General features: G+C 38.6%; 1 protein-coding gene across 20 annotated transcripts in view; it reads left to right on the top strand.

Annotated features, from left to right (window-relative positions):
- Positions 1-27,026, top strand: part of GRIP1 (glutamate receptor interacting protein 1) — a 326,528-nt gene that overhangs the window by 206,878 nt on the left and 92,624 nt on the right. For 17 of the 20 annotated variants that reach the window (XM_065048544.1, XM_065048495.1, XM_065048514.1 and 14 more), the window contains exon 2: positions 11,507-11,587. The exons of the other annotated variants lie outside the window; for them this stretch is intronic. In XM_065048544.1, the coding sequence (XP_064904616.1) occupies positions 11,507-11,587 (81 nt within the window). The remainder of the gene's footprint in view (positions 1-11,506; positions 11,588-27,026) is intronic. 20 annotated transcript variants of the gene reach the window in all.

Here is a 27,026-nt window from a genome sequence, read left to right on the forward strand (position 1 = left end):
ACTGTTGTTGTCGGCAACTGTGCAGGTTGATACTGTCATCGTTTCTAGGGGCTTCAGAGCCAAAGACATTGTAAATGTGCAGCTGCAAATTCCTAAAGGAGAAGGAGTCTTGGTTAAAAAGCCTGGGGAACTGATGCATGGAAAGATTAAAAATTACTTGCCTGTCTACTTGGAGGTTATAGGAATGTAATTTTTATGAATGTCACACATACATCTGCATACGTTTCTTTGTTGTGTTTTCCATGAGATTACAAAAAGCTGATTCAGATGTGGCTAAGTTGCATGTACGCGAAGATGTGGGCAACAGTTCTAATAATTGCCATTTTTCAAAATTTGAAGAATGCTGCAGATTATCAATTGCTTGCCCTAAATAAGCTTTGAGATTTAGTACGACTTGGGAGGCAGGGAGGCACTGGCAAATAAAGAGCATTTGACAGGTTAAAAGGCTTGCTGTAAAGAACCGGGTGCACAGATGCTGTCTGGAGCACAGAAGGTGGCTGAGGCTTTATGTAAGCTTTAAGTAAAACAAATATGTATATATTGCTTGGCAACTTGACATCCCTTTTGTTCCTGTGCTTTGTTCCCTCTGCTAAAAGTATGCAGCACTTTATTTCAAAAGACTCTTACGCTGCACTGTGTTCGAATTTGTCACAGCTTCCAAAAACAGTGAAGCTTTGCTGACAACTGAATTTAGTCAAACTTATTGCACGGTCTTTGTGGATATATAGAGTAAACTCTTCCAGGGTAGGGGCTGAAAGTAGGAGAGTATTTCACGAGGGCATGAGGAAGGTGACAGGTTTATAGCCTGACTCTTGCAAGAAGTGCATTCTGAAAGATCAGTTTTTTGCTAAGCCTGAGTTGTGCCAATTTGGACTAATGTGTGTCATTTGGACTATAAATAATCTGGGGCAATCCCACTGGCATGCCAATATAAATCCACTGGTACTGGTGTAACATTTATGCAGCTCCTAGTGGCAATGTTATAATTGTTTTATGAATCAAATAGAGCTTGTTAGTGGGATTAAAAAGGATAACTATAATACTGTAAGTTTATACAACATATTACTAACATGCAAAAGTATGCTTTAATCTTAATGTTCTCCACACCAGAGTTACACTTGTGAAAATTTTTGGTTTGAAGAAATAATTTCACTCTTTATCAAATGGATAACCCAGTACAAGATTACCGTATGTACCACCGTGCTTCAGTGACAAATCAGTCAGTCCTTGTGGTAAGTCATGCCCAGGAAGAACTGGTAGGAACCTACCTTAAGGCAGTAAGCACAGTAATCTGTGTGGTTTCTGGAATGAGCAGTACATGTGAGATGGTGTTTTTGTAAGATCTTCTGAAGAGAGGAAGAATGTTATTAGGAGTAATGGAGTGACAGTTAAAGCAAGGAAAGAAAATTGGAGACTGATGGAGGAAACTATTTTCCAGCTGTGAGATCTGATGCATCCTGTGGAGCAGCCGAAGGAAAGTGATGGAGATGTCATCACTAGAGACACTTAGAGACACAAGTAGGCTGAAAAATACATTATGTAATTCACTGCAAATAGCATTAGTACAGCAATGGAATGGAGGCAGGATAAATAACCTCATGAAAAAAATACCGTTCCTAACTTCTTTGAATGTAGTGTTGTGACTTGGCTTATTTTTCCTGAAGCAAACTGAACTCCTGTTTTCTAAACAGTTTAACATATTTTACTTGCTTTTTATGCAACTTGAGTGATGGTCTCACTGTCTCAGCTATTACCACTGTCATTGCTTTCCCTCAGCACATACACAACTGCTGCTTTCCCTGGCACGCAGTAGAGAAGATTTTGGTTGACACCCTCTCTTGCCCCAATCCCTGTCAACTGCAATGACAGCAGCCTGGGCAAATGTTCCTGATCTGCTTTGTCTGCACAGGTAGAAGGTGGAAGGTGTCTTCCCCATGGGTACTCCTAGAAGATCATTATCCATATACATATACTGATGGGAAGGGGAAATAGAGAATTTGATTTCCCCCAATAGAAAAATCAGAACTCTTAAGATAATCAAAGAGCAGTTTTAAACATCACTTCTACTTTTTAAGTTTCAGGCAGTTAGACTGAGGGTAAAACTTCTGCCAAGGTTGGGCTAAGAAATCACAGCAGTTTCCATGCAGAAAAATGTTGCTGTTAACATCTGATACATTGGAGGTGCCCTGTAGTATATGCACAGCTCCAATGACCAGTATATGTATCTCCCTGTTGCATTTTATCCACAAATGCATAGCAGATCATACCACATGCCATGTTTTGTTAATATACACTGAAATACTGCCCACTAGGAAGCTGGTTGCCTTTTGTCCCAAGGAGACAGAGTGATGGGCAGCCCTGGCAGCGGGGAACATATGGTGGTGCTTGAGGGCATTGTCCAGGAGCCGTGGGTTATAGCGTGGCCCCTTTTTCCCCTAATCAGCTATTGCTGTCTTCTCAGCCCAGCAAAGTCCCATCTGGAAGGGCTAGCTGAACCACATTGAGGTAATTGTATTATTAAAGTAAACATGTATCCATAGAAGTGCTTTTCCATGAGGTGTGGAGTTAATGCCATCTGGTTTTCTGGCCCTCAGCTGCTGCCTTCACTCAGGTCTCATTCCTTTGCTCAGCTCCCTTCTCCAGGAGCCTTGTTGGAACTTCTGTTATCTTCTTGACATTGGTCTTCCTCTGTCAAGTTTGGCTCAAATATTCATGAGGGATGCTGATTTAGCATTTACCAATGTTAAACAATGTAACTGAATCTCTTCATTATTAGAACTTCATAAAGAGAAAGTTTTCAATTTTTTTTTCAAAAAAAGCTTATGTGTGGCCACATCACATAATGCCAGCATGCAGCACTACATCAGAGCGATGTGATGTTCCTAAGCACACATTCAGGGGGGACAACAAAACCTTCCTGTGGACCAAGATGCAGCTTCTAATAAACCATGGATGTTCAGAACAAAACGTGTCACTTGAATATCTGGAAATGTTTCCTGTCAGTGAGGTCTGTGTCACTTAGGAGTTTCCCAGCTTCTAGAATAAGGTTTTCTGCAGATGTTATGTGTACAGAAAAATCCCAAGCTGTCTCATAGAGGAAAACAGTTTACATCTTCACTTTCTTTGAGCTGTTTCCCAGCTTCTTCAGTTTCTAGCTACTCTGGTTAAGCCTCACATGTTTCACTGAAGTGATGCCTGTGTTATTTCCAGAAATAATAAACAGAAGCTCAAGACAACAGAGTGAAACTCACTTTGAATCCTAAAATTATGTAATGATTCTGGTTTATGGCATTCGAGTTTAATCCCTTAACAATTCTTAGATGCTGTATAAACAAAAAGACATATTTATCAGATTTGAAGTAGTTTGTGGTTGGGTTATTATGTAAATAGGATTATTTCTTTATTAGATAATCCACTGAAGTGAACTTCACCATATGCTAATATCTCTCAGGACATGTTTTTAGCTTTCTGCAGATCCTGCATGTTTTATATCATCTTGGAAAGTTCTGAATTTTCCTGACCAAAATAGCTTTGGGAGGAGATCAGCATATTTAGCAATTTAGGAAACCAAGCATTTCCATTCAGATGCCTAAGCACAGGCTTAGCAAACTTGGAGGAAATTCAGATCATTTTGCAAATGGTCAAGCTTGCTGAAATATTGTAAATATCAATAGGACATGGATTCATGGTTATGCATAATTACAGTACCCTACTTCTCTTGCTTCAAGATTAAAACTGAGCTGCTACTGCAATAAGTAACCATATAATTCAGGAAAAAAAAAAAGATAAATTTACATAAAGTATAATAAAATCAAGTGAATTTTCACTTTAGAGTGACAACATAGAGACAACATAGTTATTCATTAGGTGCTATACCTGTTAAAATTAAGTTTCTAAGAGGACAGTCTGCTAAATGTGGGAAAGGAAATCACTGGAGAAGCTATTCTAACTCATTCTTCTCCTGTTTTCTCCATGTCACACACAACAACAGATGTTACTTATGGAGGCATTTGAAACCCTGCTTTCTCAACAAAGACTGCTGGAGAGCACTGAACACAGAGCTTAATAAGAAAGGATTAAGATTAAATACGTTCATATTTGTCCTACTTGGGAACCCAGTTCATTAATGACTGCTTTACATGCAGCTCTTAGGAAATTTTAGAAATGTCTAAGTATTATATTGAAGAGCAGCATTGCCATTTCAAAAATGAAGCCTCATTGGAAGTGATTGAAGTCAGAGTCCCTAAAGGAACTAAAAAAGCTGTTATTCCTCTGCACTGGTAGGAGAAATTAATGCTTCCTTTCATGGCTGGAGTTCCCATAACAAGTCGGAAAGGGTGAGCATATGCGCAAAGCAAATTGTTGACATTTTGTTGTTTCGTGAAGCATATACATTCAAAATCTGTACATTATACATCTGCTGAAAGAACTTAGCCAATTTTATATCTTTTTCAACTGTTTATGGTCCATTACTCTCGTACGCAGCTGTGGTGACACTGTGGTAACCATGAATGTTCCAGTATGTTAATTTTTCTATAGACTTTTGCATTGTTTAAAAGCAGCTATTTTAAAAACATCATCCTTTCCTGGGAAAAATACATTCTCTGAGATACTTTTCCACTACTGTTGTTAATTACTAAGGATAAAAGTTACACAAGGCTAAAAACATTTCTGCCGAATCTTCCATCAACAGCCAAAGTAAAATTCCTACTGTTCTCTGCTTCCCAGCAAATTTCATTGTAGTTATAAACTCAAGTGTATTCAATAATTGCATTTATTGTAAAACTTATCAGAGTTTCAGAACTTCCAGTGGCCTTTCTAACCTTCAGCTTTAAAAAAAGGTCAGAGTAGAAGTATTCTTGCTATGATTCAGTTATAGCTGTTGCAGCTGTTAGAGCTATAAGTTGTGTTGGTATCTATCTACTGATTGTGACTGCTGCTGGTTGCATCGATTGGACTATTGCATAAATATTCAAAGTTACTTAGTCAGTTATTTTTCAGAATTACTTGGTCCTTAAGTTTACAGAAAAGATTTGTCCACTGTCTTTCATAGAAGTACTGTCAGCTGCAAGCTGTAGGGCAGTGTGATAACCAAGGTTCAACTCCCTTCTCAGTGTTTTTTCCATTCCCATTGCTGTAGATCAACCTGAAAATCACATTTTCCAGAATTTGCAACAGTTCAGAGAAAATATTTGTGTGTTTTTACCAGAAACAAAGAACCAAAATTGAGGAGATGAGCTTATGTAGGGGTCACAGACATTTTTCTAGGTTGGTCCTGATGGCTTTGTAGTGGCTGGACTGCTGATGGTGTACAGAGGGGATCTTGAGTTCAGATTCCTTCTTTCTGATCCAGGGCAGGGCTTGGAACTGATTGTAGAGGAGGTAGCTTTAACCTGTTTTACTTTGCCTGACATACCTAAAACATTGATCAGTGCCACTAAGAAAGACCAAAGGATTGTGTAGCTGGGAATTCGAGTACTCATCTATGAATGAGAGACCAGGGTTTGAGACCGTGCTCCAGTAAACATTTCAGCTTTCTTACAGGAGAGAATGGAACATCTTTAACGGAAGTGCCTGAGTTCAGAAGAGAGTAAGTTGCTACAGGGATGGTCTTAAAAGCTATACTGAGACTCTGTGTAAGCCTTCCTCAGCTTCAGAGCTGCTATAAACCACGGACATACCTGTGAAAGCCTCCAGCTGCAAGCTGGGGGAATAACCATGAATGCTATAGCTCAGAATTTACCAACTGTTGCCAGTCTGATGCTGTGCCAAAAATGATACTTTTAGATAATACTATACTTTCTACCATTTAAAGTTAAGTTTCAGGGTATGGGAAGTATGAGAACCTATGGTGTTTGGTGCTTTACTAGCAGGATTCATGAAAGTTGGTTGCTTTTAGTGACAAATATTCGTCATTGTAAGATTCAAGGGTGGTAATGTTCAGTAAATGGGATATTACAGATCCAAGAACAATACCTGTGACCTGATGCTTTTAATTTTTGAGAAACTATTGTTGTTGGGGATGTTCTTCTCTTAGCTGTAATCATCCTCTTGACAACACAATGTACAGGTATGTGATGCTCTACTAGTCTGAGGTGTATGCTACCCCAAATGGTGTAAGCAACAACATGTGCAGTCATACTCTTCCCCTATACTAAGACAGCTAGAGGCATAATGTGCCTCCTTGTAGAGTCTTGGGATTCACATTAGTTGGAAATCCTTCACAGTGAGAAACTTCAGAGGAATACGTCAGGTTTCACTTGCTTGGGTTCTGAATTCTACTTGGGAGCTACATGGTTAAACTTTTAAAAGGTTTAAATTCAGTTCTCCTTTGGCCAAAGAATGGCCTATCCTGTCACAAAATGTAATTAAGCTGCTGAAGAATGAGAGTGGAAAACTGAAAGATGGAAATTCGCTGTTCTCTCTCATAATTCTTCCACATCCACTGTTGAAAAAATATAATATATCTCACAAGCTCCTCTATATTAAAAAAAATGTCCCTGTGTTTGAAATTGCTCACTTACAAATTTGATGCTACGTTATTTCCCCTGCTCCTGAAGGAATCAGGCTGTGCAGAAGAGAAGCAGGTACGAGTGGTGACATTTTGCTGAGAAGGAGCTGTTGTATGAGAGGGACAAGATATGACTGAAGGATCTTCGCTTGTCCTCTCCATGATGGAGGGCCAAAGGGGCAGCTGCTGACTTGTTCAGTAGCTGTTTTCAGTGGGACGAGAAGAGGCTTCCCCTTTGTATCTGACAGGGGCCACTTGAGGCTGCACAGGTTTGGACACATTTACTGGGTTCAGCAGTTGTCGCCCGGACATGCGGCAGCAGCGGTGAAGGAAATGTCCTCTAACTGGTCGTGGAGACTTGAAGCAGGGAGTGCTCTTAGGCTTCACCACATCTGTGAGCAAATCCATGTGTAAATAGATTTCACATCCACCTCAAGACACACGCAGATGGTTCAGCGGCCATAAACTGCCTGATACATTGAACGCTTGGACTTGAGGAAATATCTTCAGGCTTTTCTTGTATTCCCTCTTATGTGTCCCCAGTTGGTATTCTTCAAAGGATATTAAATTGAATATAGCAAATATCTAAAGATTTCATATGGTCATTTTGCTTGCACAGTACCAAGCACTTGATATATATCTGTACACATCATGCAGTGTATAATCTTTGTAGGGTTACATTACTGTAGGGTTTTTTTACAGTGTAAAGAGCCCTTAGTCTTGGACAGAGCGCCCCTGTATAGTAAGAGCAACACACAATGATATAAATGGGTCACAGCGTGGTCCCTAACTCGAAGAGTGAATAATTCAGTTACAGGATAGAGATGCCAGCAGGTTAAAAATAAGCAAGGAAGTGCAAAAAGCTGTTTATCTGCCTCACAGTCAATAGCTAAAGGCAGTAAGCCTACAGTAATAGCTGTAAGCAGGACTGCTTGCACGGCCACTTGATCATTATCTTTGCAGTCTTTAATTAGAAGAGTTGTGTGCAGAGCTTTGAAAGGATGTTGTGTGAGCTACTGTTACCAGTATTTAGGGCTGTCCTGTGAGGACAAGTAAGAAGAGAAAACAGGAAGATCTTTTGCTTTCCTGGTTAAGAATCTCAGTAATGTGCAAGATGTCACCTGTGAGATAATCACCGTGTTCTGCCAGGACAAGGTGAATTAACACACAGTGGGCATCTTGTTCACTGTTGCACATTCACAACTGCAAGAAACAAGCAGAGTGTGAATTTGGGGAGGAATGACCCCCACTTGCTAACAGTATAAGAGGATTGTTTTCCTGTAGTCAGTGAGTGAAGAGAGCTGCTGGCATAGCAGTCACCATTATAAGACTTAATTGCTAGAAATTGTTTACCCTGGGCTGTCTAATCTCTTAGCCAGAGGAAATCAGAGGAAAGAAAAAAAGCCAGTGATGTAATTAATGCAGCTGTAGGACCATATCCACAAGGCCATGCTGGTCCTGCTGTCCTGTGACTCCCCCAGCAGCAGCAGGAGATGCTGCACCCAACAGCGGGGTTGGCAGCATGTGTTGGCATCTTCTAGGTGAAGATGTGTCCATACTCAGGAATGGCACCATTTGGACTCTGAATTCTTTATGGACTGTGACTCATTCCCCACTGATGATGTGTTAATGTCAGGGACGTATCTAGGTGGGATTTATGCTTCAGAATGTAGCCTGTTTCTCTGCGTTGACTGTGTGGCTTCTTAAACACATCACATCTTTTCCTACTTTTGAGCTATTGTCTCCTATTGGGAAGAATGCTTCACACCCTTTTGCTCCTTTGCTTTCTCACCGTGTTGGCTTGCTGGGTTGAGTTTACTCTTCAAAAAATCCGTCTGTGCTGTAGAGGAGGAAGCTGGTCATGCAAAACACTTAGACAAATCCTTCTAGCTACTGCTATCGTGAGACATTTTTGCATGTTTTAACACCTTCCCTGCTAACTACAGAGTGAATAAGGACATCAGTAAATTGTAACTTGATAATAAATTATTGTGGCCACACATAACAACTTTACTAATACAAACAAACAGATTTTTCCCTTTTTGACAGCATGAGTAGTGTCTGGCGTTTCAGGGCTATGAGGGATTCCTTGACTCTGAAGAACAGTTACTCTCTTCTTTAGCATGGCATCTATTTCTGCATCTGTCTCTTCTGTATATTACTTTTCAGTCTCAAATAAGCATCTCAATAAGGCTGTTAGCGTTCTTTCTTGAGTTGGTTATATTTGTTTTCCTTTGCTTCTGGAAATCCTTTACCTTGATTTCTAGTTATGTTGCAGTGTGATTTTATTGTTAAATGGGCATTTAAAGATAATTCCTTCCTGTCCTGGGAGCAGCTTCCCAATCCACCCATGATACAACAGCTCATTGTTCTTTCCCAATAATAATAGAGTGTATTTTGCATTAACAGGTTCAAAAGTTTATGAAGGAACCTTTTGTGCCTCTTTTTTGCTGTGAAAGTCTGTAGGCAGATTAAGAAATTTAACACGGTTACGTGCCTACAGTATCTAACCTATATCAATATCTGATGAGTTTTTAATGCTAATATGCTTAAATTAAAATACTGGCTTACTTACATATGCAGCCTCAATTACCTTTCATATTTGCCAGTTGTTGTGTAGAAAATATTTGATTTTTTTCCTCAGGCTCTCTTGTAAGTTGTTCAAACATAAATGACCCTCCTCTCATTGGTGCCATTGATAAGAAAGGTTTGCAGGCTTGTCCTTTCTCCTGAACCTCAGGAAAACTGCAGGTACTCGCAGTGCAGTGCGATACTGGGGAAATCCTATTCCAGCAAGAGATCATAGCTGGTTTACTCATTTGCTCACTTACAGAGATTCAGTAAAAAGGTCTGGTTGTAGAAATTCTTCTTTCCTTTTTGCCCTCTCCCTCTGATCGAATGAAAAGAATTAATATGTAATAAGTCTGACAAAGCAAGGACTGGTTTGTTCTGTAAATTGATAGATTTTTCATAGGTAGGGCTTACGTTAAATAGGACCCAAAAGTCATCACCATCCATCAGCTCCTGAGAAATCGTATTATGTTTCCTGCTGACTTTTTAATAGAAAAATGCGTGTCTCACACTATCTACTGTCATGTTCAGCACCTGCAAACAAGTAATAACAGATGGGACGTGTAAGCCACATGTTATTGATGAGCTCTGGTTTTATGGTATTGGTATGAGTTAGCAAGGCTGTTGAGGGAGCCTTGTCTTGACTTCAAGCTCAGTGGTGCCTCTTCTGTGAAAGGAAAAAGATAATTCTACTTCCTTCAGAAACTCTAGTTCACTTTTTTTTTCTTTGATTAGAGGATGTTTATCCTGCATATGCAACAATATTAGCTTTTTCACTTTCCTCAAATAGAAGAATAAAGGTCTACCTTTTTCTTAAATCACGTGGTTGGTTCTGTGTTAATATTTCTTCATGCTTCTGTATTTGCTGTAGCTGACAGCTTTATTTTCTAGGAGTTTGTACTAGCATACAGTATAGTCAAGCCTGTTATCTTTCTCCTTGTAACGATGTAGTCCTAAAGCAATGTGAGTTCATTTCACTGTAGAAAAAACAATTATGTTGACTCTTGAGGTATTGTACCAATATATGTTCTTCATTACTTGCTGTGTTTTCATCAAGGTGCTTGGCTATACAACAATCTTTTTTTTTTTAGTTTATTTAGTTTTTTGTTGCTACATCCAGCTAACAGTAGCAGAGTTCATTGCAGAGGTTCTGGTTTTAAAAGCCAACCAGCTCTTCTATTCACTTCTTTCTGAGACCTGGCTTTAAATTAAATTATGCTGACCAAACTCTAAGCTCACTTGAATAAAAACAGACTGTTGTCTTTGATGCAGGTGTATAAAGGAGTTTGAGACTTTGCAAGACGTAAATAGCGTAATCAGCAAAGAAGACTTACAATGTTGAGATTGTTAGCTGAAAAGAAAAACTGAATCTCCAAAAAATGTTCATATGGTTCTACTTGATCTGAGGATGCTATACTAGATAACATGGTCTTTGATTCTTTTACTCATTGATCTGTATCTAAGCACGTATTCATGTATGTGCTGTAAATGCATCGGTCCTTTGCAACCTGAAGGAAAATATGCAAATTCGGTAATACTTTCAAGCATCTGAACACTCGATTAAATGATAAGCAAGACAGAAGCTTAATTTCTTCTGATTCCTTTCTTTTGATTGAAGTAATAAAATGCATTCAATTATTTCTTATATTTTATTCACATTTCTTTCTTGACCTTGTAGCTTGTCCTTTTTAAAGCTACAATATAGTTGATTTTTTTCCCTGCTGTTGTTCTGCTCTTAAGGGGGATGTGGGAGTGACTCACTTTTTGCCTAATGCTGCCTTAATTGATGACTCATCTGCTCGTCTCACCATTCGTGGTCTCTTATGCACCGAGGCTGATCAGTAGGTGTTCCACGTAGCCTCCTATTTAGACACAGACTGTCACAGTGCCGTTCTTCAGGCATAAATGTGCCTGGCCTATTTGGCAACAGCTTTCTGATGTTTCCCCCATCAATCATTATGACAGAAAAGGAACCACCCACTGGCAGATCCCAAAGGAAAAGGTGTTCATCTTTACAGCCAGAATATTCAAAAGCTTCTGGAAGCCTTTTACTCCTGAACAGGCTGGTACCTCTCTCGCTCCCGTCTTCAACATGTGAAGCTTCTTGACATGAGGAAAAGGAAAGTTTCTATGACTCTGTTAAAACCGAACAGGCCTTTGTATATCAAACCTGGCAGAAACTAAGCGTTAATCTCTAATTTGAGTTTTACCCCATTCTTTTCAGCTCTGCTGTTCAGGCTCTTTATCATCAAATCTAAATGTGACATTGAACATTGAGTCAGCATTCAGAAATACCCATCCTTGTCTAGCTCATAGCAGCTCTTGTGCTCTGCATTAATAGTTCACACAGTATTTGGGTTAAAATTATCTTGGTTGTAATATTATATTTAACAGTAACTGGAAGTATTGCTTGTTTCTGTTTAGATGAGAGTCCTTACACAAAGTCTGCAAACCAGGCAAAGCCACCTGATGGAGCACTGTCTATGAGGAGACAGAGTATTCCAGGTAAGACTTGCTTTGCTTTTTATAACACTGAACTTGTTTGTGAACAGCAAGGTGATATTAATAAAATTAAACTAGTTATAAAAAGCAAATGAATTACAGTTACTACCAAGCAGCTTTTAAAGGAAGGTACCATGGGAGCCGTAAGCACTTCCCATGGTTAGGTTACCTTGGGCTTTTGCTATGAAGAACATCCCTCGGTCTTTTGCGGCATATTTCAGACATTGCTCACAAGAACCTTTTCATCAGAGGCTTGTGTGTTTTCAGCCCCTTGAAATCTGTTCTTTGATATCTGGTTTCGATGGTGTAGGGAGATTGGCTCATATTTTCCACTGCTGATCGGACAGGCTCAGAAATATCAATAACAGAGCAACACTCTGTCAGGGTTCTCATCTTCACGTGATTTTCTGCCACGCGTATGCACATCCTTGTCTTCTCTGTCATCCTGTCACACAAACCTGGACCAATGGTTAACATGTGATCTTCAAACAGATGTGTCTTTTAATTATTTCAAACAAGTCTGCAAAATGTGCCTGTGAACGGCAAGTTTTAGATACATTATGCAGCTCTCTAACGGGATTTTCACCTCAAGTAGAATTTGAGGGATCTTTTAACGAAAACAAATGAATACTGACAAAGGTTGTACACAAGCAGAATAACTGATGTTGCCATTTTCACCTCAAGCACAGTAACCTCCGACTCAAAGGGAAGACTTATTGCAGTAGAAATCAGAAACTGTAAGGTCATGTCACCCACCTTCTAATGACTAATGTTAATATTCTCTGCACTCCATGGCCTTATTATTGAACAAAGTCACACATTCCACAGAAGGCTATGGGTACAGAGGATGGAGCTCAGACCTTTACACTGCCAGGCTCAGATCTCATCCTAGTAACTGGTGTTTCTGAACAGACAAAGTACTTACTTTGTGGATGTTTTAGATAAATGTTGGTATGAGAGAGTTGGATGACTTACTCTTGTTCATAACGAACATTTTTGTCTGTTTAAAGTGTCGTAGTGATTTACATATTGTTATTTTTATGGTAGAATCATAAAGATCATAACCACTGTGAAATGACATGACTACAGTGTCCAGTGTGCAGTTATTGTTATGAGAAAGTCTTTAATTATACAAACACCAACTAGACTTTTATTTTTAAGTCAATACAAATCAAGATTCATTGTTCTTCAAAGTGAATTAAGACTTCTGTACGGGAACCTCTTTGGGTGATGCTTTAGCTCATAGGTCGCTAATATTTAGTGTACTAAATATCTACTTTAGAGAAAAATATTTTGTATTTTTTCACTGTGAACTTAGTAGTTGTCATTTATGTTGTAGTTACTGTATATACAAAACACTTATGCCAAAGTCCTAATACAGACTGAAGTTCATGTTTTCAAATGACATTTTGTGAACTCTTGATGACTTTCAGTTTTGTTCTTTAGAGAGATGGTTTGACAGAAGTTGAAGCAGTGCAATTTTTCTTTAGATCATTTGATAAGATTAGGAATTTCAAGTGCTAAATAGTTGTCACGACCGTTTATTTTGAATTATAGAAAAAGTTGCTGCATATTCTGGCGTTTTTGAGATCATTGCAGATAAATCTTTCCTGTGTGTTGTGCTTGAGTCACAGTTTGTTCAGAGAGATAATGCTGAGAAGTGTTTGGTGAGATGTACTCTGTTTTATTTCAGGTGTTCTCAAAAAACTGATCTAAGCTTATGTTCTTCAGCATTCAATGTAGTGAAGGCATCTATCTTAACACATTGTTGTATCCCTAGAATTTAGGAGCCCCCAAAGATAAATGAGATTGAGCTGGTTTGATATTAAAAAAAAATAAATAAAAAAAAATTAAAACTTGTTCGTGTCCTGACAAATTCACATTCTAGCACAGTGGATATTGTAAGTTTAGATACATAGACACCTTTGTAAAAGTAGGCAGTGTTTTGAGGAGTAACCTGAACATTTAGGAGTTGACTGAGATTTCTGAAAATAACCCGTAAACTTTTATATCACTTGGACACTTAAAAAATTTGACTCCACATTTCCTGTGTAAGCTATAATAGCACCTTGTAAATAGCAGCTATTCTTACTTGTCTGTGGACAGTTTATCCACATGATGGTTTAGTCTTGATGTAGATGCAGACACATTCCAGCTAGTCAGCTTGGCAGTTGGGGTATACTCGTAGTATTAACCAGTAGCATTAACTGGTTTGAGACTGGAAGTAATACAGCCACTTTTGCCTGGGGGCAGGATCTGGCTTCTGACAGTGTGTAGGTCAGCTCCAAATTGCTTTTGAATTGGAATATGCGATACGATGAACCTGGTAAATTCTTCTAGATCTTGATGGAGAGATGTCAGCTGGAGCTGCTGTCAGTCATCCTCACATAGAGAGCATACGCTGTATGGAAAGTGTTCATTTCTATTCCCCCCAGACAGTATGGCTCATAAAACATCACATTCCTGAAGTGCTGTCTTTTCAAGCCTGATGCATGGCTGTGCCTTTGACAGTATAGCTGTCTCATCCGCTTGACGCTCAGTTGTTCTTGAGACATGGACAGCAGATGTCCTATTCCCAAGGAATGCTCTGGCCATTGAATCAGCCAAGAGCAAACTTCTGCTTTTTAGCAATTTAAATGATCTTATACTGAGCTTTGCACAGGTTCAAACAGTCTGTGGAAAAATATATATCCAGGATGCGTGTTGTAAATCTTCCAGCGTGCTGTGGGATAGTGTCATTTCCCTGTGCCTGGTGAAAGTTCCTTTTCATGCCATTTGAATTCACTTTGAAGGATTCCAGTGCTCCTACATTTGGCCAGATATCAAAAAGAGGATATTTTGTTGCTGTGAGACCTGAAACTACTATACCAACTGTAAACCCCAAGAGGTTGTTTTTATCCTTCCATGTGAAACTGTATTGAAAGTGCAGTATTGACGAGTGATGACTGAATGCACACAAAAGTAATCTAATTCTATAGAGGTTACATGAAGCTCAGGCTTGGTTTATTTTACAGGAAAAAAAGTTGAAATAATCATTTTATAATTAAAGTCAAATGAGCACATACTGTGAAATCAGTGCACCGAGTTTAATTCCTTTCATCCCCAGAAGCAGGGAATGGATTAAGCATCTCTCTGGAGCAGAACTCGCTTGCTTAAGATGCAGAATGTATTATTCATGGGATGAGACTACATGTCATATTTATCATGTCTTCACATAGCATAAAATCAACAAGCAACCGATCCTTTCAAAGGGGTTTGCAGAATTGCTGAAATCATAGTTAATTCAAATTATATACATTAATATAATTACAGTTTGAAACCTGGACTTAATTTTGCAGATGCGTAGGTGTTCAGTTCTATGTGCATGATTCTTAGAAACATTATTTAGCTTTACAGTTGGAACTTCTTATATGTAAATAGAGTTTAAAAGTCTGTCGTTTAAAAATACTGTATTTGATACTGATTTGTTAGCTCACCCCTTGAATCCCTAGGTTTTGATGGCTGTGTTTCCCATTGAGTTCCTGGGCTGAGGTTTTCTCCTGGCTTGCTGAGGCTCCGAAGCAAGGGGGAGCATTAGGTCAATAGTACTTGAGTCAAAAGAGTCATTCCTGTTGTTGCTTATTCCTACAGAAGCATTGAAAGGGGCATCAAATATTCCAGCAGCACTGATACAGCATTAAGAGCTGATGATGCTGTTAAAGAGGCACTTTGAAATCAAGGAGACTTTAACATACACTTAAATGTTCCCAGTGCTGTCCTGAATAGGGATGTGCTGCATAGCTGCTCCCATGCTTTCCAGGCTAAAAACCAATGACCTCTTATCTGTTTTAACAACGTGGGGAAATCTGTCGATGCTAATACCATGCAAATTGTTCATTTATTTGTTTGTCTATTTTCAATTCAGTCACTGAAAACTGGGGCAATAAAAGGGGTAACAAATGACCTGGCACAAGCATAAAAATAAATCCTCCCTGAAACAAACAAAAAAAAAAGACACCCTAGCTTTGGGACTGATTAAAATACTTCATATATGTTGCAACAAAAATTTCATTTTTGTTTTACTCCAATTTTGTAAGTGCTTTTTATTGGTCTTAAAAGTTGTATCAACTCTAGTTAAAAAATAAGAGTAGATGAAACCACCCCAGATTTTGAAGAGCAGAAATGTTTCTGCTTCTTCATATTTTATTTTTGTTGGGAGAAATCATTAGTAAGTTCCAGTTAAATTCTGCAGATAGTTTTGGTTGGGTTGAAAGTCTTTTTTTTTTTTTTTTTTTTTGAGGGAAAGACTAATTTGTACCTGATCTATTTGACATTTTAAAAAATCCATACTCTTTACTTCTTGCATCTACTGACTCAGACACCTACACTATGGGAGACTTCTAGAAACGTGAAATTTTATTGCCCAAAGGTAGTCTAGGGCTTAAAAAACCTATAATGCAAACTGCAGTCTGGGACAGCTATTTGAATCATCAGAGATTTACTTTATCTGGGAGGACTGCAGCCATGTAGCTGTCGCTCTCCTAAGTAAACTCTCATTCAAAAAAACAGCGCCAAATAAAAAGAAGACATAGTGGGAATAACTCCTCAAATAGAGGAATTTTCCTCTTCTCTGGGGCAGAACAATAGCACAGACACCTGCGTTCTGCCCTGCTCAATACGACTAGCAAAGCGTACTTGCAGTCCTGTCCTTCATCATGTTGCCTTCAATCCACTGTTGGTTTCCACCCCGCATAACCCTTGTGCTCCAGCTGTGCAGGTCCCTGGGACCCACAGGAGCCCATACAGCTTCCCAAATCTCATTCCAGCCACCTTCAACTCCTCAGTGATACCTGATCTGCCGAATAGGCAAATTGTTGGTATTTATGGTGAGAGCAGATCCAAACCCGTATGGAGGAGAGCAGGAAAGACCAAAATTAGATGTTATAAACCATTCCCTTGACATTTTCTCCACCATGGGGAGCCTGTTGTTCTCTCTAACCATTATTATTATTTGTCATTTGCACGTTTTGTATGCCATTTCAGGGATGTACTAGCGGGTCAGTTGTGAAAATAGGTCACTCTGCTCTGAAGGAAAATTGTCAAGACTTTGAAGTCTGAAATTAAAGTGACCAGATTTTTCAGCTCCTTTGTACATGCATGAATACTTCACTTTCTTTTCACACTACCTGATTCTTTGAAGCCTGCTATAGTACAGGTTTCCTATTTCAGCGCAGTGTTTGATCTCAAAAACAGGGCTAGCCCGTCAAAGTGGAGAGAAAACAGAGTCAATGTAGAGCCCTGAGCGCATCCTCTGCAGTGGCTCCAGCTCTGGTATTGCTGTCATTAGCAGTTTTACAGCCTCGTTTTGGGGAAGTTTGGTAACAGAATTTTAATGCAAAAATGAAATGTTAGACATAATTTTAGGGTAGGCTGAATTTTGAACTACTGAGCTAGAAGGGAGCACACGCAAATCAAAGAACCTTAAAATGCCTTGCAAGGATAATATTTACAGAGCTGATACTAAAAAAATAATTACCGTATGATGTAGTATCCTCAGTAATTGCTTAGGACACAAAATATTCCTGTGAGAAGTCATGAAATACTAAATTATTGTAATAAAAACAATAATTAATGTCCTAGGAATTTCCAGGCTCTGAAGTGTTTAAATACACAATGTACGTGTCACTACATAGCAGTTAAGGCAGTTTTCTTCTCATCATTGGCTCTGAACACATACAGGTGCTATTTAGCTGTTTACAAAAATGAAAAAGTACACTTCTTTTCCCCCTTCTTGACCCACAGCCTGCTGTGCAGCAAATGTTTGTATTCTGTCTCCGGCTGCACCAAATGTGGCTTTCCTGAGGGGTTTGTTTGCTGCCCACAACTAATGAATTTGAATGTAGGTCAGCTGGAAGCTGAAGAATTTTAAAGGCCACTCTGCTTTCTTCACTATAATTTTGGGTTTTTTGTGACTTGCAAGAATGTTTATTTAATCCTGAAAACAAAAAGATATTGCTGTATGAAAACAAGCAAAAATTTTGAAGAAATAAGAAAATAACTGAGAGTTTAAAAATGTACATAATTCCAGGATCCAGTATAGATTACAGTTAGAGACAGAACACGTGATCCAGTCACAATGTGCTTAAGTTGCCGATATAAAGTCATGTTAGCTGAATTTAACGTTCGTGTGTGCTGTGCTACAGTTTGACTGAGGAAAAGGTGTGTCTGGCGTGCTATAATACTAGACTAGATAGAGTGTATTATTTTTCTTTAACAAGATGGTCTCAGAAATAAGGGAGAAATATAGAAAGTAATATGGAGAGATAGGAGGCACTGAAAAAAACCCACATGGATTAGAAAAATATATATACTTCTGAGGTGATTCAAAGATAAAAGCTTCATTAAATGACACTGCTTAGGAAGGAAGGCGGCTCTCAGGCTACTGTTGTAGCTCAGCTGTTAACATCTGAGCCAGGTTCACAGTGACTGACAGATGTGACAGACAGATGATCCATCCCTGGTGGGCAGATGTTTACCTATGTGCAAACACACCTCCAGAGCCAGTTTTGTTTTCCTTTGTGATTAATATGGCATTGGCAAGACAGTGAGTGTTGAAAACAGCTGTTCTCATGCTTATGGTTGACTTGGTCCGGTTCCTTCAGACGCCTGTGTCAAGTAAAACCGCAGAAGATGTAAACGGTCCAGTTATTTTTTGGTAGAGTGCTACTAACTGCTGCAGCCCCCTTTGCATCATTCGCTACAGGGCAGCCACCTTCTCAAGTGGTGGTGCTTAGCTTGTGCAGCCTTGAGTCACCTTTTCCAGCCTCATCAAAAGAAACCTGCCTTGCCTTTGGCTTCAGCCTCCCTCAGATTTTGTAAGCACTCTGTTTGCACAGATGCTCTGCTTTTTTGCCATAATCCTTAATTCCCTACCAAAATATGAAATCATCTTCACTGGCTAACTGGTTTTGCAGATTAAGAGCATGATTTGCCCAAGGAAACCTGTCACAAAATCATCCTCTGCCTCTTTCATAGTTCTCATTGTGGAAAAAAGAATTCATTGCAGAAGTAAAACCTGAAAATAATATGTATGTCAGCAAATGCTGGGTTAGGAAGTTGAAATGTGCTTCTACAAAAGCCCTTTTCCCCGCGATTTGCATTTGTCTCACAGACAGTTACTTTTACTGTGTACTTTTTAAATTCAATACAAAATGCTCCGATTTGCCACTGAAGAGATTTTTAGCATTTAGACATCCATTAGCAATAACCTCTGCAGTCCCAGTTATTGTGGTATCTATCTTGGGTGATTTCCTAGCAGAAGCAAGTGTTTTGACCTGTGAAATATAGATCACAGGCTAGTAAGCTTTTCTACACTTGAAATGTTTATTATATCTGCAAAGTCATTTGCTGATTTTCATGTTTGATGAGAAGCTGCAGTTGCCGTATCATTTACAGTCTTCCCTGTGTGTTTGTTTAACCTGCTGGAGGTTTATCAAATGGTCTGTGAAGCGTCTGCAGAGCTACATGTCTTTTCCTTCCCATCAACACTAGATATTCCTGAATTTGCTTTTACATATTTAGTACTGAAAGAAGTAAGATTTCTTCCTTGCTTTCCCTCCCTTCCACCAAAATAACTTTGTTGGAATGACTTCATGTGTGTCATTCATATAAACGTTTCATACACAGATAAATCAAAAAGAAATTTGGCTCTTGTAGAAAATAAAAAAAGCCCATTAAGTTCTTACCTAAATGAGATTGCTGATGATGTATTTATACATTTTCTTTACAGATCTGCTACCATGCTAGTGTTTTTTAATACTGAAGAGGATTAAAATAGAGAATAATCTAATTTAATTCCTTTTATCATAAATGAAAAAGAAAATGCATTGAAGGCAATACTGTACATTAGGAACATGCACCTTTTCAAATATCTGACGGATATGAGGTCCGAAAAGTTAAATATCTTTAAACCATTTTCACTTCTATATGAAAGTTGATTATGGGCACAGCCAATAGTGGGATTTGTTGCTGATAGTACCAAACGCTTTCATCTATGGGTATTTGGATTTAGTTGCATATAATTTTACCAAGCTTCAGCCCTTCAAAATACAATGTATTAAATTATTCCAGCTGCAGATTTTACCAGCAAAATCATTTATATGTAGTATGATGAGGGTGAAACCCCATATAGTAAATATAACATCATTTCAAAAAACCGTCTCAGCTATTTAGCCCTTGCACACACATATTTTGGAGCAGAGATGGCAATTTTGAGTGAATTGTTCTGAATTCAGCAAATGTGCTTGCAGTGTGTGTATGTGCATGTACTCCATTGGCCATTGGTTATTTTGAAGCACAGGTCCCTCATGCCTGCCTTTGCTGTCACTGGGACACCACAGGGTTTCTCAGTGGTGCTTAGGACCTGAAATAGGCTGGGAAGCATCAGAGAATCTCCTTGGGTTGCAAGTCCCATCTCCTGGTTGTTTTCCTGCACGCCTTTGGCATGCTCTCTGAACTCCACAAAGGGAAGAACATCCCTGTGATGGCTGGTTTCATTCATTTTAATCAAAGTGTTGGTGATGTGTGTTGAAAAATTTATTCTCCTTTAAAGGCTTCAGTTAGAAGAGGGAGCAGGCTGTAGAGGCCATGTGAGGAGAGAGAAACTAGGAAAAAGCGAACACAGACGGTCGATAGTCAGCTTGAGAAGTGTGGAGACCTAGACTCTAAAAGACAAGCTGGACAGGCTGGGTGAGTTTGGAAGAGGGAAGAAAGCCATATGCTCTTTAAAGTCATGGCAAGAAGTGACAAGCACAGGGAGGTCTGTAACCCTGTGTTTGTACCTGATCACAGTGCGTTCCTGGCTGAACACAAGACTCACCAATCCGAATAATCTCTGCTGACCACAAGAAGTTGTAAAACTCTTCTTTTGTGAAACTGGACTTTGCCTGTCCTTTGTGGGGCAGAACAACCCTTTAAAGCTACCAGAGGTTCTTTGTCGTCTTAGGTAACTGTGAAGCTAAAGCTTGATATTGAGTTCTTGAAATCCACTGCCTTTCCACGAGATAGCACAGCTGGGTTTTGAGAGGGGAGGAAGGGGGGTGTCTTCAGAGAAATGGAAATTACATGAGAAGAAGATTCCTGAGGATGCTCAGGTTCTCCAGTCTGTTCAGAATTGAGGAAATGTATTAAAAAAATTTCAAGCAATATCTTTTTCTCTTGGGTGGAAACCTGTTCGACAGTCTTATCTATACTGTTATCAGTCCTGTATTGGAGCAAAAATAACTGATTTCTTCATCATTTAATCAAGACCATCCTCCACAATCCAGTATCACCAGAGAGGAAGAGTAAACAGTAAATGTGTGGATTCAGACTGAGTCAGTGGATTCAGAAAGGACTAAATGAATTAATTGGCAAGACATTCATATGTAAATATTACAAAGACTGGGGAGCGTGGTACCCTCTAACGTGGCAGTACTGGACTTGACAAAGCAGGCGGGCTCTCGTTCTCTCCCCAAACAGGACCTCATTTTCTTACTTTCCAAGGTAGAGCAGGACTAGAAGGAGCGTTAATCTGACCCAGCAGGGCGTTGCTGTCTTTGAAATGTCCCACAGTGCTGTAGGCAGAAGCATACAAATAATATAGCAAAAGAAATCCAAGCACGTTCCTTTAAGGTCTGAGTAATTTGCTAACCTGAGAAGTTGAGGATAATTTTTTATCATTTGCCTACTTGGGTCTTTTTGCAGTTGATAGATTCTTTTTATCTTACAGCTATACATAATTAACTTTAGTTTTTTAAATGAAGTTTCTGATATATTTTCCAACACCTCTTTAAAGGAATTATGTGTATACCTTCCTTTTTTTTTTTTTTTTTTAATAATCTCCCATTCAGTTTCTGCAGTGATTTTAAATTCAGGGCATAGGAAATAATATATCATTTACCAAGATAACAGCACACCAAAATATGCTATCCCAGATCTGGATAATATCTTGGCTCTTCTTTTCAGCTGTATCAGTGGGTCAAAGATACTAGTTCTGACTGTAAACCTTGACTTTCACATCAAAATCTATTTTTTTCTCTTTTTACAAAATTGCATTTCCATTTTGCCAATATAAAGTGGTATAAACTGTTTCATGTGGATAAAAGGTTGTTTCTTTACTTGTTTGTTTAATAGCTTCTTTCATGCTGGTTAGAATCAAAAAGAGGGAAAGAGACTTCGGTGCTTGTGCGTGTTCCTCATCGCGTTCCTGGTATGTGGGCAGACAGGTGCAAATTCTTGCTTCGTAGTATAGAAAAAAAGAGCTAGGTATGACTGTTTTGTATAGGAGCTGTAAGACCACACGTTAGTTATAGCATCATTACAAACTAGTTGTTTGGTTGTGGTAAGAAGAAAGAGCTCATCCTTTCAGGGTTTGCTGTTTTTATTGTGAATTTACATGGAGTTCATGGGCCAGAAGTGTCCTTGGTGTCCATCTAAACTAAACATACAACTTCCCTGAATTTACTTATGTTTCAAATTGTATTTGAATTGTATTTCAGAGGGGCATTCAATCTATTTAAGGTTGCCAGTGATACAAAACCCATTGCAGCCTTTTTGTGGTTAATTAGCCTGACCGCTTTTATTTCTAGCCTGAGCAGTTGTGGTTTCAGCTTCATCTTATTTATGATGAAGAGTTGCTTTTCATAAATATTCTCTTCGTCCCTTATAGGTACTTCATTACGAAATCACCATTTAATCCTCCCTTTTTTTAAAGCAAGTTGTGCTTCTGGGGTCTTTTGCTCCCAGGTGTGTTTCTTTAACTTTTCTGTAAGCTCCTTTCTGACTCTCCTGCCCTCCGTTCGGTTAGTTATAATCTTGTTGAATTGTGTCACAAGAATAAGATAAAGTATCCAAGAGACGGTCACTACTTCACTAAATATAAATGTGTACTAAGTATTGTTGTGTAAAACTGCCATGTTTATGTATTCATGATTTGTATTAATTATTCTGACTAGTGAGGGTTTTGATCACCTGCCAGATTCCCAAATCCTTTTCTGTCCAAATGAATTTCATAATTAATTTACTAGACACCTGTTGCTTTTGTTTGATTGGTTGGTTTTTCGATATGTAGGTGCATACATCCGTTCATACCTCTTAAATTAATGGAGCGAGAGACTTTATTAACTTTGTGGGTGATTTACAGGCTAGTAGAATGTAGATGCTTATCTTTTTTGTTTGTTGTCCTTGTCCAAACTGCAGATATCATTCTCATTTTGTGTCTGTGTGGTCTTCGGAATCCACTAATGTGTGATAAAGTGCATAAAGAAGGCTTTTCAGTAAAGTCTCACTTATTAACAAACTGAAAAGAGTACAAAAAGCAAAGCAAGGAGAATTTTAATAGGTTAAAATAGCAACGAGTCCAAAATCGAGATATCTTAATGTTCTTATTCACAGAAAACATTGGCAGAACACTGTGAATATCAATCCAAGCAGGAATAAGTGCCGATCTTCAATGCTAATTGATTTTATCAGTAAAGCAAAACAAGCCCAACCTAACAGTTAATTCTGAGACAAGATCCTGCCAAGACCTTCTTCCCATATTAGATGACATTGTGACCCCAAATACTTGTCAGATAAACTATGTAGAAAAGGAGCGTTGACCTCTGTGTTATTAAAAACCTAATGTCAGAAAAATGAAGGGCACATGCTGCAGCTGAATTTTAGACATCACTGGCAAACTATGGGTGATCGTACCTGATAAGACAGTGTGACTATTGATCCCCAAAATATTGCTGCTCTAAACAAAAGTTAGAAGTAAAAATTGATAGAGATTGTATAGGGAAATCTTGCCAATAGACTAAGAGTGCAGCAAAATGGACCAAATCTATCAAGAATAATTAACACTGCAGTACAGTCAAAAATTAATAATAATTTCTAAATAACTTGCATGGAATATGTTTACATAGGAGGAAATGCGTATGCTTTTCCAAAAATTTTTCAGATTGAGTTCTGGCTGAAAGATACATCATTAGTTTTGGAATTGAAAATTTAGCAAGTGTATTTGAAAGTCGTTACCAACTTGTAGCTACAAAACCAGATGCCTAGTGAGGAATTTCTGCAATTTTATGGTACCAAACTCTAATGAGACTGTTAAAATCTAAGAGCTTTATTCCTTACCCACTAACAAAAGGTAATGGTGCAATAGAGAGCATAAAGTGGATGGGAACATAATAAAAATCATGTAGCTCGACTTACTTAATCCCACACCATACAACATAATAGGCAGGCTGTTTTAGTAAGTCAGTTTAGCTGAAGTGCTGGCCAGCTGGTTTGATAGCTGGACATGACTGTAGTGTATGGTAAGATGAGCTTTTCATCATCTGAGTTAAGGGCGTTGGGACTCTCAGAGTAATTTTGACGAGTTATGGATACATTTTATAGTCCCAATTTTGTCTATGTACAAAGTTGGAGTACAGTCTAGAACACTTCATATGCTGATCCAGTGCGCATTTTGATATATCCACTACCCTATAAAAATAGTCATGGATCAGTAGTCAATACATGGCAACGATGAGGAGATATCAGGGCATCATCTTGTATTTTTCTAATGCATTTATGATTTGAAATTAAACACTATAAATGCAAAACCATACCAAATATTCCTATCAGGTGGTAGCAGTTAGTATTAGGCTGGTACCTCTATCTCCATCATAAGTGCTGAGTCTTCCCTGGGGAAAAGCATGAACGCACAGACCTGTTATGGCCTGAAGATCACCTGCTCCAGACTTTGCTAAACCAAGAAGGGAAGGAAAATCCAGAGCAGAGACTCTTCTTACAGGCATTCTGTAAGACGGATAAACTAGATATTTCCTGGAAAATATTGCTGGTGAACCCGGGTTGGTTGGAAGGATGAATTTTGCAGTATTTTTAAATGAGCAGAACTTCAGGGTAGGCAAAGTGACATCAGCACAAAAGTGCTGTCCCTTTACTTTTGCTTGACAAATGGTCTAAATTTTATTGGCTTCTTTTTTCCCCCATTATGACTTCATCTCTGTTGGGAGGGTTTGACATTATATCCACACTTACATAGTCATGTTGGGGACGTTTTGTTAATGTAAATCTGCCCTTAGCAGAAACGGGGTTTTGGGATGTGACTTGCAAGACATTTATGCAGAGCGAGCTTAGAAGAAAAACCCATTAAATAGTTGACCATGTTTTATAAATGCTGAGAAGAAATTAGGGCAAATGTGTTTTTTGGATAGTTTTGTTCAGGCAGAAATCACCTTTCCCATATATTTTCAGTAAAAAAAAAAACAAACTTGGAGGGGGTGACCTTCAGAATAAGCTAAATTTTGGAAATCAAGATTCTGTCTAGAAACATTTGCTGTTAGTGATTCTTCTGAATTTTCCAGTTTAGGTAAATAGCTCTGTGCAGTATTAGATACCATCAGCAGCCTTACCTGACCTCCTTAGGAAATTCTAAATTGTGCCTGTGGATGGTGCTAATCTTTCTGGCCATTTTGATGAACTGTTGGTTGTGTACTTAGGAATAAAAGCAGATCTTACCATGCCAGATGTTCTTTGCTGGTGTAAATCTTAGCTCCATAAGGTACATTCAAGCTGGTACGATACAGTCTCATTAACAGTGCTAAGGTAAGTGATGTTATAAAAATGTCAGAAATTATAAACACATCTGCATGTCTGGCATATGCTGTTGTTTATATGTATGCCCAAACTATAGGACAGGCTGTAAGTTAGGAAAATATCAAGATGTTAAATTTGAGTATGTGATACAAGTTAAGGACTGGAGTGACATCCTTAGAAATCTCAGAGGTAACAGCTGCCAAATTTGAGTCTGTATTAATCATTAGATCTCTGGTCAGTTTATTTGCCAGGAATTAATGGATTAAAAGGAAGCACATGAAATAGTTTGTTGTTACTGTCAAAGTGTTAATCTGACATAGCAAAACAAAGGAGGGGATTAGGTTTTTATATTTCTAAGGTCTAAATGACAGTGTTCTTTTGCATTAAAGCGTCTGAAAGTGGGAGTTAAGGAATCCAACTACTTCAGGTTGATGCATTTGGTGTCGTACTTGGGACAGGCAATGTATGATTTGTGCCGTTGTGATTGGTTTAGTCACGTGAGTAAGCCTATCACAATTTTTCAAAGCAATTTAACACCATAGTGATACAAAGAAAAAGAAGATTTGAGCACCGGTCTTTTCAGATGAAATGAATGGCAATTGCTGATGCTAAGTGCCTGATCTAGATGGAAATTTCCCAGTGGCGCAGACCTCGGCTGAAAAGCATTGATTTATTAAACCTGGGGTAGTTTATAAATGTAGTGACAAAGGATAACTGAACTGCACATGAACCACTCTGCCCTGGGGTCTCCAGCCTTTCCAGGCTTCTGGGCACAGGGCACGACGTGCAGCTGGGAACAGCCCAGCGTAAGCAGCAGTGAAGCAAAAAGATACAGGTCACAGGGAGCAGAAGTTTTATTTCATTTCAAAACCACCACATGTTGGTATATCTAGAAAAAAAAGGTTTCAGAAGTTTTATACCAAACTGGAACTATATTAAATGTAAAAAGATAATTTTCCCGTAGTTTTTCCTCTAGTTCTGGTTAGCAAATTGTACTGTAAATGATAATAGAAGATCTCTGTGCTGAGGCCTCTGTATTGAGAGGTTCTTTAGCTGATTTTGTAAACTTAAAATTATTTAGAATTAAAATATTTCCTTAAAAACATGCCATATTTCCTTTAACAGCAGAGGAGAAACAGGGACAGGCACATCTTGTGAGTTGTTTGTGAGGAGTCAGCAACCTGAAGAAGTGCTCACAAGCAGGCAGTTTATTTCTGTTTAAGAACAGCCTTGATTAAGTGACAGCTCTTTTTCACAGATAATCTTACTTTAAGTAAGCATTTTCAACAGGTGTGCTTTGAGTCGTGCTAGCAGTTTCCTCTGTTAGCATCCTTGTTGAGATTCCGTACATCACATTTTGCTTGAAGTGAAAGATGTCATTGAAGCCTCTAGGTAGTACTGTTTAGCTGAGTTGGTTTCAGTACATTTGAAGTTTTTAGCTATTTCTTCAATTCATAGAGATACTTACCCGTCTGTCTATGGCTTAACCTGGTCACTGAAAGGAGAGAAAGCCGTTGCAGTGAACATGATGAATGAGATGTGTGTTTGAAATAGACAAGTACCAGAATATATAGCTAACGTGTCTTCATATTTTTGGAGAGGCAGGCACGTGTAATCATCTTTGTTCTTTTTCACCTGAAGTTTCTGAAGGATAAGAGGAAATGTTGAAAGAAAAGCCAAAGAACCTTCCTATAACACATGCATCACATATTTGAGTTTGACAGAGGAAAGTAATTTTTTTCTTGAGGAAGGTAATAATAAGACAACTCCAGGATAATATAAGCCTCTTACATTGATGTCACATTCAGATTTTTGCTGAGAACTGCATGCAGCTTCTTGA

Source organism: Columba livia, chromosome 1 (assembly GCF_036013475.1).
Source record: "Columba livia isolate bColLiv1 breed racing homer chromosome 1, bColLiv1.pat.W.v2, whole genome shotgun sequence".
Taxonomy (NCBI): domain Eukaryota; kingdom Metazoa; phylum Chordata; class Aves; order Columbiformes; family Columbidae; genus Columba; species Columba livia.